Below are 17,611 nucleotides of genomic sequence, written 5' to 3'. Positions count from 1 at the left end.
TGTCCTCCAGTGATAATGCTACTTGTAAGAAACATATTTTGACGCTATGAAGACGAGGATTGCTGACTTAGATGTGACTTTGTACTGTGGAGGCACGTTCGCCGCTAGCAAGAATGCTACAATGTGCTTGTTGTTGTCGAATGTGTGGGACACAGCTAGAATGTGTCATCAACATGCATTACCACAATATCCCAGTAATAACAAAAGCTCACACATATGTATTTATACTGTTACTGTGTTGCTCATTAGACTGTTACAAAATAATAACTATATTAAATGTTTGTCCACTTAAAAGCAAGGACAGGGAAAGTGCTGATAAAAACAAACAATACATGATTTTGAGGTCAACAAAAGACAGTCAAAATAGTGTCAATAACAACAAAACGAGACCAAAGCTAGGTAGCTTCCACAGAAAGAAAATATATATTGTGATGATAATGATGTATTTAGACAAAGCTGTCAATTTTTGGATAACACGATAAATAAATCTTTTTTTCAGTCAACATTGTCTTTTTCTTGTTAGCTAACCAGCTAACAAGGATAGTCAGGAATTGGATCCTCCAGCTGTCCGAAATGTTTTCGCTCCAAAAGCAAGGTCCGCTTTGCAAATTTAGCAATTTATCCGAGTCTTTGACGTATTAAATATTGACAAATGTCAGTATCAGCCTCTTTATATGTACAACATAACTGCATTAGTAGATACAATAGATACACGTATGATACCAATATTTAGTATTAAAAACAATTAGTAAAATGGATTACTAATAACCACTACTCAAGCCCATGCCCGCTGAGAAAAGTTGCCTTTTTTTTACTGCAACGCTCAGCTGCCACACCCCCTACTCCCTTTCTAGAAAGGGAATAGCTCTTCCTTGTGCAGTGTTGTGGGAAACCTTAAAATGTATTCAATTCATAAACCGCTATAAAATTGAGCATGGTGAGTTGTTGTGATGAAAAGAAATGACATATTTTGACCAATTTTCCCAGGAGATTTGCCATATTTTGAAAGCAAATATTGATGCTCCTCTTAGACTCAGAATCAGAATCAGAATCAGAATCAGCTTTATTGTCATTACGCAGGGTAACGAGATTGAGGCCATTCCATACAGTGCGATAAAACAAGTGTACACTCTATACAGAGGGTGAAATGTATATGTACATGAATATCTACATGGAACAGTGTGGTTGGTGGAATGGGTTATTGCACCGAAGAGAAGGCAGTTATGAGGGTCAATGGGGCAGTCAGTCTGTTCAGGGTGGTTATGGCCCTGGGGAAGAAGCTGTTTTTTAGCCTGTTCGTCTTGGTTTTAATGCACCTGTAGCGCTTCCCAGAGGACAGCAGGTGGAACAGGTCAGAGCCAGGGTGGGTGCTGTCCTTGATGATGGCACCGGCTCTGTTGAGGCAGCGGGAGGTGTAGATGTCCATCAGAGAGGAGAGAGGGCGGCCGATAATCTTTTGAGCCGTCTTGACCACTCTTTGCAGCCTCTCCCTATCTGCTGCAGTGCAGCTGCCGTACCATACTGTAATACAGTAGGTCAGCAGGCTCTCGATGGACGAGCGGTAGAAGGTCAGCAGCAGGTCAGGCTTCAGGTTGTACTTCCCGAGGATTCTCAGGAAGTGTAGCCGCTGCTGAGCCTTCTTGATGATTGCTGTGGTGATGACTGTCCAGGAAAAGTCGTTAGAGATGTGGACTCCAAGGTACCTGAAGGTGTGGACCCCCTCCACACGCTCGCCGTTGATGTAGAGGGGGGCAGGGTCGGTGCTGCTCCTCCTGAAGTCGACGATGATCTCTCTGGTCTTGCTGGTGTTGAGAGCGAGGTTGTTCTCCGAAGACCAGGCCGTCAGCTTCAGGACCTCCTCCTTGTAGGCAGCCTCGTCACCCCTGGAGATGAGCCCGACCACTGTGGTATCGTCAGCAAACTTGACGATAAGGTTGTCACTGTGGGCTGGACTGCAGTCATGGGTGTGGAGGCAGTAGAGGAGGGGGCTCAGCACACAGCCCTGTGGGGAGCCGATGCTCAGCGTGCGGGTGGATGAGAGGTGAGGGCCAAGTCTCACATTCTGGGGTCGGTCCGTTAGGAAGTCCCTTATCCAGGCGTTTGTGAGAGGGGGGAGGCCAAGAGTGTCCAGTTTATTGCAGAGTCTGTCCGGGATTATTGTATTGAAGGCAGAACTATAATCCACAGAGAGCATCCGGACGTAGCTCTGCTGCTGCTCCAGGTGGTTCAGAGCAGAGTGGAGAGCAACAGCGATGGCGTCCTCTGTGGATCTGTTCGCCAGGTATGCGAACTGGTGGGGGTCAAAGTCTGGAGGGATATGGTCCTTGATGTGCTGGAGAACCAGTCTCTCGAAGCACTTCATGATTACCGGACTGAGGGCCACTGGTCGGTAATCATTCAGGCTGGTGATGGGAGACTTCTTCGGCACCGGGATTATTGTAGATGACTTCAGGCAGGATGGGATGACTGCCTGAGCCAGGGAGAGGTTGAAGATCCTGGTGAGGGGGGGAGCGAGCTGGTGGGCGCACGCCCTGAGCACCTTTCCAGGTACTCCGTCTGGTCCGGCAGCCTTCCTGGGGTTCACAGCCAGGAGCACTCGTCTGACACTGTGCTCCTGTACAGTGAGTGGAGTAGTGCCGGAGCCCGGTGGGGGCGGGGGCAGGGCTGGAGCAGATGAGTGTCACTGGGGGGTATCGAAACGGGCAAAGAAACAGTTAAGCTCCTCTGCCAGTGTCGCACTCTGATCCGCAGTTGTCACATTGCAGCCTCTGTAGTTCGTGATGTCATGAATGCCCCGCCACACCTCCCGTGAGTTATTGCAGGACAGATGGGACTCTATGCACCTCCTGTGGTCCGCCTTTGCTTTTTTAATCCCTCTCTTCAGGTCGGCCCTTGCAGCACTGTACAGTGCCCTGTCCCCTGACCTGAAGGCTGCGTCGCTAGTAAACTCACTAGTAAAGGTGTTTTCTGGAAATCCCCTGTTGTTGTTTGCTGCTAAATTAACCACAACATTAAACATTATGTCACTACTGGTCCACGTTGCGTAAAAATAATGTTAAAAAAACCCATCAAATGTTTTCCAGATGTTTACTGACGTATACTATGTGTTGTGTCACATATTTAAAGTGTCTTCATTGAGAACATTCTGTCACTTATTAGATGGGTAGGTTTTTATTCGATCACATACTTTAAAAATATTGACTTATTTCAGCTTCCATATCATTATTTGAATGCTTGTTGGTGTAAACCAGGGCTCTTCAACTAAATTGTTCTGGGGGCCACATTTTTTTCTCTTCACTATTCTTATGTTGAGAACCGGCATCCTCTACAGTGGACATTTGGTTTTGTTCTATTTCTTTTGTCAGTTACAAATTTCTGAAGAAAATAGTTCTGTTATACTAAATACAAGTGTCCTCTATAGTGAAAGTTAAAATGTCAACACAAGGATCTGCTAATGTGTTTACATGGTCCAAGTTCCTCTGTATGACAGGAGCACTAGTGTTTTTAAGATGTTGCTGCAAAAATGTTTGTCCCCTAAGTTTTGAACTGAACCCGGGGCCGAAGTGGTGTCATTCCAGGGCCAAATTTGCTATCATTTTTCCTATCATATTTGTACATGTCGACTTGTGGATGGATCATTACATATCATATTTGCTGATGTTGTTCTGTTATTGTTTGTTGTTTTCAGTTCTGTCTTTCTATTTTTCTTCTTTCTGTCCTCCCCTGCTCTGGTCTGGCTGTGTAAACATGAAATAAATCAATTTAATAAAGTCAAATACAAATAAATCAACAAGAGAAGTATCCCACACTTCTCTTCTGTAAACTAAATCTGTACAGCAGATATGGACATCTACATCAACAATATTGCTGAGCAGGACAAAAAAAGAGCAAAAACCAAATCATTCAAAACAGACCCAAAAGAAGGAACTAGTTTAGGTATTTAATTGCTATTGTTACACCACCATCCTGTGTTTTTGTCTGATTGATAATAATGGTGATTACAAATGTGATCATCCAATGACCTTGAAAATTTTAATTATAAGTATCAGCATTGGTACAATCTATATTGTCCCTATAATTACTTGTTATTGGATCAATACCCAAATGTGTAGTATCACTAAAACTAATGTTAAGTACCAAACACCTGAAGAATAGGGGCTTAATACATTTTAACAGAAGCGCAGATGCAAACATGTTACAACAGAAAGTAACCAGACATTAACTGTAAATTAACAAGTAGATTAATAAAGTTTTGACAAAATAATACATCTGGATATTATGTAATATGTAACTACTTATTTCAGCAATTCATGTATACGCCTTTTGAACACGTTTTGTAATGGTTTCATTACCAATTCTAAATCTAGATTTTACACCATGTCGCATGTAAAAAGTTCTTCCGCTCTGGCTTGGTCTTCTTTTCTGTGAATAATGTTGCAAAGAGTTTGTCCCCTATGAAGATTTCATGCCAGTTCACACCATTGGCGTTGTTAGGCCTATTTTGTTCTTAATCGATTGCCAAAATAGTTGGCGATTAATTTAGTCATCGATTCGTTGGAACTATGCTATGCGCATGCGCGGAGGCTTTTATTTTTTTATTTTTGTTATTTTTTATTGTATTTATTTTTTTATAAACCTTTATTTATAAACTGCAATATTTACAAACAGCTGAGAAACAATAATCAAAATAAGTACAAAAACAGTACAAAACAGCGCCAGGGCGGCGGTTAGGCTACGTCTCATGAGGTGGCGTAAGCTAGCCAATGATGTGTCATGTGCAGCTCACGTGACGACGGCGTCTCCTTTGCTGGAAAAATTCTAAAAATGGCGCAGGAAAACAGTACCGATAGTTTAGCGGAGAAACATCTTGAGGTTATTGCTTCAATGGAGAAAAGTGTACGACCTAAGTCGTCAAAAGTGTGGGAACACTTCACTTTAAAGACTTCAAAGAAGACCGTTTCCTGCAAAATGGCACGGAAGTACAACATTACTTCAGGAGCACCTGAAGAAGAAACATGTTGGAGCCATGGATGAAGTGTAGAACTCACAGTACGTAACTTTTTAAGTCCATAGTGGCAACAAGCATTCATGAGTTCAGCTTTTTTGTGAGTAACGTTAAAGTTATGCCTTTGTTGCAACGTGGGGCTGATAATGTGTCTCCGGCACATTTGACTCCATTTTGAGAGAGAAAACGCACGGTTACCAATTTCGAAATAAACGTAACGGACAGAAATATCTCAGGTTGGTTTCATAATGGATCAATGTAGCCGGGCTGATAAAGCTATATAAATATATTTAGATTTGAGTGACGCTTTAGTATAACTAAACATTATGAAGGTGCTGGAATATTTCATGCTATTATTCAGAGGCAGCCTGAAATGAATCATTTATTATTCACAACAGAAACGTGTGCAATATCTGATTCAGTTCTGATGAGTAACATTTCTGTGTTATTATTGGTGTATGCTGCACCCCCAATGTCCACAACATGGTGCCAGTATGCTGTTTTTTTCAATAAAATACTGGAAAGGATAGAAATGTAGTTTGTCTCTTTTATCCGATTATTAATCGATTAACCGAAGTAATAATCGACAGATTAATCGATTATCAAATTAATCGTTAGTTGCAGCCCTAATATATATATATATATATATATATATATATATATATATATATATATATATATATATATATATATATATATATATATATATATATATATATATATATATAAATATATATATACAACAGCTATTAATTTATATATATATATATATATATATATATATATATATATATATATATATATATATATATATATATATATATATATATATATATATATATATATATATATATATATATATATATATATATATATATATATATATATATATATATATATATATTATGTACAAGCCAAATTATCCCGATCCAGATATTACTTTAATTCAAGTAATTAAGTAACATTTCCAGGGCTTGAATTTACAACCATTTTAGTCACATATGTGCCCAAAATGTAATCTGTGCAAGTTATTGTATTGTGAGCGAAAGTGGTGGCATTAGCCTCTATGTTGTGAATGAATAACAGAGGCTAATGCCATGACTTTCATTGTGTTCCAGTGTATCTTGAAGGATCATGCAAGTAATTGTTTCTTGTTGATGCTGTAAACAAAATGTCACTGTGCTAACCCATGTTTGTTGTTGTACTGAACACACATTGAAAATAAACCCACTGAAATAATAATAATAACAATGATTAATTTCTAAGTCTTTGTTAGCCGTTTGTGAAGTGTTGTGCTTGTGCGCAAAGACAAAATATTTAATGTTCGAACTGAAAAACTTTATTTATTTTGCAAATAATCAATAACTTAGAATTTATTGGCAGCAACACATTGCAAAACAATTGGCACAGGGGCATTTTTACCACTGTGTTGTATGGCCTTTCCTTTTAACAACACTCAGTAAACGTTTGGCAACTGAGGAGACCAATTTTTTAAGCTTTTCAGGTGGAATTCTTTTCCATTCTTGCTTGATGTACAGCTTAAGTTGTTCAACAGTCCGCGGTCTCCAGTGTCGTATTTTACGCTTCAGGTCTGGACTACAGGCAGGCCAGTCTAGTACCCGCACTCTTTTACTATGAAGCCACACTGTTGTAACACATGGCTTGGCATTGTCTTGCTGAAATAAGGAGGGGCGTCCATGATAACATTGCTTGGATGGCAATATATGTTGCTCCAAAAGCTGTGTGTACCTTTCAGCATTAATGGTGCCTTCACAGATGTGTAAGTTACCCATGTCTTGGGCACTAATACACCCCTATACCATCACAGATGCTGGCTTTTGAACTATGCGCCTACAACAATACGGATGGTTCTTTTCCTCTTTGGTCCGAAGGACACTACGTCCACAGTTTCCAAAAATAATTTGAAATGTGGACTCGTCAGACCACAGAACACTTTTCCACTTTGCATCAGTCCATCTTAGATGAGCTCAGGCTCAGCGAAGCCGGCGGCATTTCTGGGTGTTGTTGATACATGGTTTTCGCTCTGTATAGTAGAGTTTTAACTTGCACTTACAGATGTAGCGACAAACTGTAGTTACTGACAGTGGGTTTCTGAAGTGTTCCTGAGCCCATGTGGTGATATCCTTTACACACTGATGTCACTTTTTGTTGTAGTACCGCCTGAGGTATCCAAGGTCATGGGCATTCAATGTTACGTGCAGTGATTTCTCCAGATTCTCTGAACCTTTTGATGATATTACGGACCGTAGACGGTGAAATCCCTAAATTCCTTGCAATAGCTTGTTGAGAAATGTTGTTCTTAAACTGTTAGGCAATTTGCTCACGCATTTGTTCACAAAGTGGTGACCCTCACCCCATCCTTGTTTGTGAATGACTGAGCATTTCATAGAAGCTGCTTTTATACCCAATCATGGCACCCACCTGTTTCCAATTAAGCTCTTCACCTGTGGAATTTTCCAAATAAGTGTTTGATGAGCATTCCTCAACTTTCTCAGTCGTTTTTGCCACTTGTGGCAGGTAAGAAATTCCAAATGAGCTAAAATGTTGAAAAAATAATGTTTTCCAGTTCAAACCTTAAGTATCTTGTCTTTGCAGTCTATTAAATTGAATATAGGTTGAAAGGGATTTTCAAATCATTGTATTTTGTTTTTATTTACGATTTACACAACGTGCCAACTTCACTGGTTTTGGGGTTTGCAAAATGTTTGACTTCACGAATCATTTGTTGGGTCACTATAATCCATTCTATTAATTATCTTTATTACTCTAGTTTGTAATATGAATATTGTTTTGTGATTGTTTTATATGTATGTCCCAGACCTTTATGCAATAAGAAATGTATTTAAAAATATTAAATCCTTTTTTTGCCCAAAAGGGACAAGCGACAAACGTCGCAACTTTTTGGGGGATGTTTTGGAGACATGAAAGAAGGCATCAGTCTGCCATGAGCCCCTCCTCACGGGTGGTCAGGTTGACAGTAGCCTCGTGCAGCAGTCCCAGCTGCAGTCAGAGCAGAGAGGAGAGCCTCATTAATTGAACACGGTTCATGTTAATGAGCCAGTCAATAGATTCTGTTCGCTCGTCAATGTCACAACCCTTCAGTCTTTTGAGCAAATGTGATATTCTAACATTTAACAATGCACAATAATTTTAATTTTAAGAAAAACTAAGAATCAACAGAAGAATTTATTTTCAGTTCAAATCATATTTAGCATTTTTTAAAGTCATTTTTTTTAAATCTCTCCCGTGACGACATTCCTCTTTCATTCAGAGTCCATTGCAGTGGATTATGTAAATGAGGTGATGACGTCTCCTGGCGACTTTTAGGACAGCCAATAGCTGCTTTCCTTACTGAGGAGTTGCCAACACTGATCTTACTAGTTGTTGTGGTCAAACACAGACTCTGTTTTTGTTTTCTAACTGGCAGTGTGCGCCCTTTAAGAAGTGAGTAGCCTTGTAGGCACTTTATCAGAATCAGAATCAGAATCAGAATCAGAATAGTTTTATTGCCATTGTTTGAGAACGGGTTCACAAACTAGGAATTTTTCTTGGTGCAAACGTGCGACATAAAACACATATAACACATATTTGGTAATAAAAAGAGCTGTGACTGAGCTATCAGATAGACTTAGAAGGAATTTTAAGGAATTCAAGGATCTGCTGTTAGGAGTTATTGTTCATTTTCCTGATGGCCGAGGGGAAAAAACTGTTCAGGTGGCGGGAGGTGTGGGTCTGGATGGAGCGTAGTCTCCTGCCTGAGGGGAGAGGGGAGAATAGTTTGTGTCCAGGGTGAGAAGAGTCAGCTGTGATCCGACCCACACGCCTCCTGGTCCTGGAGGAGAACAAGTCCTGGAGGGATAGGAGCTTGCAGCCAATCACCTTCTCAGCAGCACGTACGATGCGCTGCAGTCTATTCTTATCCTGGACTGAGGCGCCGGGGAACCACACTGTGATGGAGGAGGTCAGGATGGACTCTATGATGGCTGAGTAAAACTGCACCAGCATCTCTGTCGGCACCTTAAGTTTCCTCAGCTGCCGCAGGAAGTACATCCTCTGCTGGGCCTTCTTGATGAGGGAGCTGATGGTCAGCTCCCACTTGAGGTCCTGGGTGATGGTGGTGCCCAAGAAACGGAAGGAGTCCACAATGGGGACGGGGGTGGGAGAGTCAATCAGGGTGAGGGGGGATGGTGGGGCTGTGACTTTCCTGAAGTCCATGATCATCTCCACTGTTTTCTGGGCGTTCAGCTCCAGGTTGTTGAGGCTGCACCAGGACGTCAGCCGGTCCACCTCTCTCCTGTAGGCGGACTCATCGCCATTCGAGATGAGCCCGATGAGGGTGGTGTCATCCGCAAACTTGAGCAGTTTTACGGATTGGTGACTGGAGGTGCAGCAGTTTGTATACAGGGAGAAGAGCCAGGGGGAGAATACACAGCCCTGAGGAGTACCAGTGTTTGTGGTTCGACTGTCCGAGACAATCTTCCCCAGCCGTACGTGCTGTCTTCGGTCTGTCAGGAAGTCATTAATCCAACTGCAGAGGGAGTCGGGCACGCTGAGCTGGTAGAGCTTGTCTCGTAGCAGTCCAGGGAGGATGGTGTTGAACGCAGAGCTGAAGTCCACAAACAGGATCCTAGCGTAGGTTCCTGGGGAGTCCAGATGCTCCAGGATGAAGTGTTGTCATCTGTTTAAGGTTTAAAGTTGTGTATTCACCATGTTTCTGTCTTATTTGTGCTGGTTTAATGATCTGTTTAACATCCGATTGACAAGCTAAATGCTAGTTTTGTATCAAGCTCTGCTAACAATACTTGCTAGCATTAGATTTTGATTCAGAACATGTCTGTCAGTCTGCTTTTATAACTCACATTATTTATCATGATGTTTGTGTTGTGTCTTGTGTATTCACTACTTCATTGAGGGCTGTGATGTTGGATCTATATTTAGGCATTCTGCTTATTTAATGTAGCATCTTGTGGTAAAATGATGTTACTACACTTAGTTTTTGGGCACTTCCTTTTAGGAAGTAAAAAAATTATAAAAACATTTATTTATCAACGTAGAATATTTACAACAAATATAACATACATGGTAACAGGCATACTACACAGTAATAAAATGAGAAAAATGTACACATAATACAAGATAGAAAACAAAAGATTAAATCAAATAAAAAACATACAAGTAGGGGTTTTCTTGGTATCGGGCTTGTATCTTCCCTGTCTAAAGCAATAGGACCAAGGTCCTCATCAACGTGTCGTTTTTAGATTTATTTGGACATGTATTTGTTATTTGGTGTTTCAGTTAACCCAGGATTTCCACTGAATGCGGAACGGTCGCGGACCGTCACACACCGCAACGTTTTTTGAAGGCTATGTGTCAGTTTCCACCCCCGCGGAACGTCACCGACGTGCCATTGCCATTCCGCATTCCACAACTCTAATATACAGTACACGCAGAGCTTCTATTTTTTCCCAGACGCCGCAACAAATCCGTTCAATTCAGCTAAAATCTGCTAGTGTTGGACTGACAGTAATGCACAAACACTAAATATTGCCCTAGGGTTAAATGTCACGGGAGAGATAAAAAGTGACTTTAAAAATGCCTTCTCTTGATTCTTAGTTCTTAAAAGTTGATTTTTAAAAGTTGGCAGATTTATCAAGAAAGTCAGTAGAGAGAGAGCAGCGTAGTGGTTGTGGGATATATTCTCTCTCTTTGTAATTCATACATCACATTCACAGCTCAGTAGCCATTATTATTAACAAATATTAACCACATTTATTGTACCCAACTTTTGTTGAGGCATACATTGTTTATTGCATAACAGTCTGGGGACAAACATATAAAACAATCACAAAACAATATTCATATTACAAAAGAGTAAAAAAAAAATAAATACAATAGACTATTAAAACCCAGCCTCAATCCAGCACCTTAGACTGCTAGGCCACACTATCCTGAAAGGCTGTCCTTAGAGGATCAATTTGTGACCATTTTTTCAATTAAATGCCCTGAGATCTTTTTACATACAATGTTTGTATGTAAAATGTGTACTCTCAGCTTTTATGTCAAATTTTTGTTCAATTTAAAATAAAAGTACACAATGTTGTATATCAATGAATATCATTTACTAAAAACAAGCACTAATCTAAAATATCAAATCTATAAATGTTATAATCATATCAACAAGATTGTGTTACACAGACACAACAATGATGTCACACATGTTATTTATGATGTTGCAAAGTCAAAGTTAAAGTTTTGACAGTTTATTTCAAATCCTGCATCTTCATTTGCTGCTTCTGTTCTCACCAGCACACTTATGTTTCTTACACTGGTACTTAGAAGAGAATCTTTCACCACACACACCGCAACTCAACACCTTCTCTCCTGTGTGTATTCTCATGTGTGTTTTCAAATGGTAACTTCGAGTAAAACCTTTACCACAGACTGAACAGATAAAAGGTTTTTCACCAATGTGTGTTCTCATGTGTGCTTTCAAATGTGGGCTTTGTTTAAAACCTTTACTACAGATTGAACATGAAAAAGGTTTTTCTCCAGTGTGTTTTCTCATGTGTACTTTCATAAACTGACTTGTTACAAAACCTTTACCACATATTGAGCAACGAAAAGGTTTTTCACCAGTGTGCATTCTCACGTGTACTTTTAAATTCTGTTTTTGTACAAAACCTTTACAACATACTGAACAAGAATATGGATTTTCTCCAGTGTGTATTCTCGTGTGTTTTTTCAAATAGTCACAACGTACAAATCCTTTGCCACAGATTGAACAGAAGAATGTTTTTACTCCCATGTGTGTTCTAATGTGTTTTTTCAAATAGTTACTATGTACAAATACTTTACCACAGATTGAACAGATAAAAGCTTTCTCACATTTGTGTATTCCCATGTGTACTTTCAAATGGCTACTTTGTACAAAACCTTTACCACAGATTGAACAGGAAAAAGGTTTTTCTCCAGTGTGTGTTTTCATGTGGTCTTTTAACACATTACTTCGTGCAAATCGATTACCACAAACTGAGCAGAAAAAAGGTTTTTCTCCAGTGTGTATTCTCATGTGTACTTTCAGATCGCTACTTTGTATACAACCTTTACCACATACTGAACAGGAAAAAGGTTTTTCTCCAGTGTGTGTTTTCATGTGTAAATTCAACACATTTTTTCGTCCAAATCTTTTACCACATTCTGAGCAGGAAAAAGGTTTTTCTCCAGTGTGTATTCTCATGTGTACTTTAAGATTACCCCGGTAACTAAAAGTTTTGTCACAGTGAGAACATGTAAAGTGTGTGTTGTCTGAGTGACATGTCTTATCATCTTTAGAGTCTTCATCATCAGTGTCAGGAGAGTGAGACGTTGTGTCGTCACTATCTGATAGTGGAGCTAAGATCTTGTCTGCTTGTGATCCTCCACAGTGGTCTCCATTGGCTTCTGTTGTCATGTGTCGAGTTGAGCTGCTGCTTGGAGGCTCCGCCTCTCTCTTCTCCTCACTTTCACCTTTGATCTCCTCATTTTCACTCTTCACAATCACACCAATCACTGGGAACTCCTCCAAACATTCAAGATGCTCTCCCTTCTGACTAATGCTGTGTTCCTCCTCTTCCTCCTTAATGTGAGGGGTTAGTCGTTCCTCCTCTTCCTCCTTAATGTGAGGGGTTAGTCGTTCCTCCTCTTCCTCCTTAATATGAGGGGTCAGTGGGTCCTCCTCTTCCTCTTTAATGTGAGGAGTCAGTGGGTCCTCTTCTTCTTCTTTAATGTGAGGCGTCAGTGGGTCCTCCTCTTCCACCTTAATGTGAGGGGTCCGTGGCGCCTCGTCTTCCTCTTTAGAGTGGGAAGGCTGTGGCTCCTCCTGCTCCATCCTGATGCTCCACTACTGTTAGTCAGGGAGAAGATGTTCTTCACAAATGTCTGCAGGACGCAAAAAGGCAAAAACACGCTCTAAAATCATCCAGCTTTGCTCAGTTACATGCATTAAAAAAAACAATGTTATGGGTCTATCCCACCTCTTGGCAAAGAAGAAATGCACACTAACACAAATTTAGACAGATTTGTGAACAATATTTGAGAAGAATAGGTCTTATGTGTATATAAAAAAAGTTTTAGCTCTTCGGATTCAACTCATGAAAAATGAGAGCAAAAACAAAAGTGTTGTACATTATATATACATATACTCTATATATACAGTCATGGTCAAAAGTTTACATACAATTGTAAAGAACATAATGTCATGGCTGTCTTGAGTTTCCAATAATTTCTACAACTCTTATTTTTTTGTGATAGAGTGATTGGAGCACATACTTGTTGGTCACAAAAAACATTCATGAAGTTTGGTTCTTTTATGAATGTATTATGGTTCTTCTGAAAATGTGACCAAATCTGCTGGGTCAAAAGTATACACACATCTAGGGCTGGGCGATATATCGATATACGCGATATATCGTGGGTTTGTCTCTGTGCGATATAGAAAATTACTATATCGTGATATTCGAGTATACGTTCTCACGCAGTTGCTTTTAGCTGCTGGCATTACACTACAGGCTCTCCTCGTTCTTTCCTGTGTCTCCTTCTCACAGAAAAAGCTGTTTGTTGGTTTTCTGACATGGAATTGTTTCTTCAGCATTGTCCACACATTTAAGTCAGGACTTTGGGAAGGCCATTCTAAAACCTTAATTCTAGCCTGATTTAGCCATTTCTTTAGCACCTTTGACGTGTGTTTGGGTTCATTGTGCTGTTGGAAAACCCAACTGCGGCCAAGACTCAACCTACGGGTTGATGATTTTAGGTTGTCCTGAAGAATGTGGAGGTAATCCTCCTTTTTCATTGTCCCATTTAAAGCACAAATTCCATTGGCAGCAAAACAGGCTCAGAGCATAATACTACCACCAACATGCTTGACGGTAAGGATGGTGTTCCTGGGATTAAAGGCCTTGCCTTTTCTGCTCCAAACATCAACATTTTTGGACAAAGATAAGACCTGGAGGAAAGTTCTGTGTTTAGATGAAACACAAATTGAGCAGTTTCGCCACAATACCCAGCAATATGTTTGGAGGAGAAAAGGTGAGGCCTTTAATCCCAGGAACAACAATCCTACTGTCAAGCATGGTGGTGGTAGTATTATGCTCTAAGCCTGTTTTGCTGCCAATGGAACTGGTGCTTTACAGAGAGTAAATGGGACAATTAAAAAGGAGGATTACCTCCAAATTCTTCAGGACAACCTAAAATCATCAGCCCGGAGGTTGTGTCTTGGGCGTAGTTGGGTGTTCCAACAGTAGAATGACCCCAAACACACGTCAAAAGTGGTAAAGGAATGGCTAAATCACACTAAAATTAAGGTTTTAGAATGGCCTTCCCAAAGTCCTGACTTAAACGTGTGGACAATGCTGAAGAAACAAGTCCATGTCAGAAAACCAACACATTTAGCTGTACTGCACCAATTTTGTCAAGAGGAGTGGTCAAAAATTCAACCAGAAGCTTGTGGATGGCTACCAAAAACACTTTATTGCAGTGAAACTTGCCAAGGGACATGCATCCAAATAATAACATCGCTGTATGTATACTTTTGACCCAGCAGATTTGGTCACTATTTCAGTAGACCCATAATAAATTCATGAAAGAACCAAACTTCATGAATGTTTTTGTGACCAACAAGTATGTGCTCCAATCACTCTATCACAAAAAAATAAAAGCTGTAGAAAGTATTGGAAACTCAAGACAGCCATGACATTATGTTCTTTACAAGTGTATGTAAACTTTTGATCAGGACTGTTTATATATATATGTATATATATATATATATATATATATATATATATATATATATATATATATATATATATATATATATATATATATATATATATATATATATATATATATATATATATATATGTATATATATATATATATGTATATATATATATATCAATCAATCAATCAATCAATGTTTATTTATATAGCCCTAAATCACAAGTGTCTCAAAGGGCTGTACAAGCCACAACGACATCCTCGGTACAGAGCCCACATACGGGCAAGGAAAACTCACCCCAGTGGGACGTCAATGTGAATGACTATGTGGGTAACCAACCCCCACCCCACCCCCACCCCCCCTAGGGGAGACTGAAAGCAATGGATGTCGAGTGGGTCTGACATAATATTGTGAAAGTCCAACACATCAGCGAAAGTCCAGTCCATGGTGGGGCCAGCAGGAACCATCCCGAGCAGAGACGGGTCAGCAGCGTAGAGATGTCCCCATCCGATGAACAGGCTAGCGGTCCACCCCGGAGCACAGTAGTAAAGAAAAGAAAAGAAACGGCAGATCAACTGGTCTAAAAAGGGAGTCAATTTAAAGGCTAGAGTATACAAATGAGTTTTAAGATGAGACTTAAATGCTTCTACTGAGGTAGCATCTCTAACTTTTACCGGGAGGGCATTCCATAATATTGGAGCCCGAATAGAAAACGCTCTATAGCCCGCAGACTTTTTTTGGGCTCTGGGAATCACTAATAAGCCGGAGTTCTTTGAACGCAGATTTCTTGCCGGGACTTATGGTACAATACAATCGGCAAGATAGGCAGGAGCTTGACCGTGTAGTATTTTATACGTAAGTAGTAAAACCTTAAAGTCGCATCTTAGGTGCACAGGAAGCCAGTGCAAGTGAGCCAGTATAGGCGTAATATAGGCGTAATATGATCAAACTTTCTTATTTTTGTCAAAAGTCTAGCAGCCGCATTTTGTACCATCTGTAATCTTTTAATGCTAGACATAGGGAGGCCCGAAAATAAAACGTTACAGTAATCAAGACGAGATGTAACGAACGCATGGATAATGATCTCAGCATCGCTTGTGGACAAAATGGAACGAATTTTAGCGATATTACGGAGATGAAAGAAGGCCGTTTTAGTAACACTCTTAATGTGTGACTCAAACGAGAGAGTTGGGTCGAAGATAATACCTAGATTCTTTACCGAGTCGCCCTGTTTAATTGTTTGGTTGTCAAATGTTAAGGTGGTATTATTAAATAGATGTCGGTGTTGAGCAGGACCGATAATCAGCATTTCCGTTTTCTTAGCGTTGAGTTGCAAAAAAAAGTTAGCGGACATCCATTGTTTAATTTCATTAAGACACGCCTCCAGCTGACCACAATCCGGCGTGTTGGTCAACTTTAGGGGCATGTAGAGTTGGGTGTCATCCGCATAACAGTGGAAGCTAACACCGTATTTGCGTATGATGTCACCTAGCGGCAGCATGTAAATACTAAAGAGTGCAGGGCCAAGAACCGAACCCTGGGGAACTCCGCACGTTACCTTAACATAGTCCGAGGTCACATTGTTATGGGAGACACACTGCATCCTGTCAGTAAGATAAGAGTTAAACCAAGACAAGGCTAAGTCTGACATCCCAATACGCGTTTTGATACGCTCTAATAAAATATTATGATCAACAGTATCGAAAGCGGCGCTAAGATCAAGAAGCAGCAACATAGATGACGCATCAGAATCCATCGTTAGCAATAGATCATTAGTCATTTTTGCGAGGGCTGTCTCCGTAGAGTGATTTGCCCTGAAACCGGATTGAAAAGGTTCACAGAGATTGTTAGACGCTAAGTGTTCATTTAGCTGCTGTGCGACAATTTTTTCGAGAATTTTCGAGATAAACGGAAGGTGGGACCATGAGGTCAGGATCGAGGTTAGGTCTTTTGAGTAGAGGATGAATAACCGCTTTTTTGAATGCTAGGGGAACAGTACCAGAGGAAAGTGATAAGTTTATAATATTTAACACTGATGGACCTAATAAAACAAAAAGCTCCTTGATAAGTTTCCCAGGAATTGGGTCAAGTAAACATGTTGTTTGTTTTGTCCCATTTACACATTTTAACAATTCCTCCAATGTTATTTCATCAAAGAGGGAGAAACTATTTTGGAGGGCAGTGTCCGTCGTATATATACAGTCGTATCTGTGTTAATAGAACCCAGTTGTAGCTGAGATGCATTGTCTTTAATCTCTTTTCTAATGACTTCAATTTTCTTATTAAAGAAATTCATAAAGTCATCTGCTGAGTGGGTGGAGCTACTGGGAGGAGTCCCTTGTTGGGTTAGCGATGCTACTGTACTAAACAAAAATTTAGGATCATTTTTGTTGAGGTGGATGAGATTTGAGTAATATTTAGCTTTAGCTGAGGTAAGCATGCGTTTATAAGTTATTAAACTATCACTCCATGCTTGATGGAAAACCTCAAGTTTAGTCGCACGCCATTTGCGTTCCAGCTTTCTACATGATAATTTCTGGGCTTTAGTTTCTTCTGTAAACCATGGGGTACGCCTTTTAGGGGCCCTTTTTAGCTTTAGCGGTGCTATACTATCAATGGTGTCGCGCAGGGCGTCGTTAAAGCTGTTAGTAAGGTTATCAATAGAGCCCACATAATTTGGGAATGGTGCCATTACCGAAGGCAGTAGGTCAGTAAGAGTTGTCGTTGTGGCAGCATTAATGTTGCGGCTGCTATAGTAGTTATTATTACTATTATTAGTTTGTTGACAATGAGTCAGAACTTCGAATTTTATAAGGTAATGATCGGACATT

The 17,611-nt window shown here is 40.1% G+C and overlaps 1 protein-coding gene across 3 annotated transcripts in view; it reads right to left on the bottom strand.

Moving 5' to 3' along the window:
• Nucleotides 1–10,239: 10,239 nt before the first annotated feature.
• The window catches only part of LOC133653487 (gastrula zinc finger protein XlCGF57.1-like), a 10,379-nt gene continuing 3,007 nt past the window's right edge, over nucleotides 10,240–17,611 (bottom strand). For all 3 annotated transcript variants that reach the window (XM_062052807.1, XM_062052808.1, XM_062052806.1), the window contains one exon: nucleotides 10,240–12,943. In XM_062052807.1, coding sequence (XP_061908791.1) covers nucleotides 11,307–12,893 — 1,587 coding nt within the window. In that variant the 5' untranslated portion in view covers nucleotides 12,894–12,943 and the 3' untranslated portion in view covers nucleotides 10,240–11,306. The remainder of the gene's footprint in view (nucleotides 12,944–17,611) is intronic.

The sequence above is a fragment of the Entelurus aequoreus genome, linkage group LG07 (assembly GCF_033978785.1).
Source record: "Entelurus aequoreus isolate RoL-2023_Sb linkage group LG07, RoL_Eaeq_v1.1, whole genome shotgun sequence".
Taxonomy (NCBI): Eukaryota; Metazoa; Chordata; class Actinopteri; order Syngnathiformes; family Syngnathidae; genus Entelurus; species Entelurus aequoreus.
Note: the sequence above shows the minus strand (reverse complement) of the source record. Positions and strands in the feature narration are given on the sequence as shown.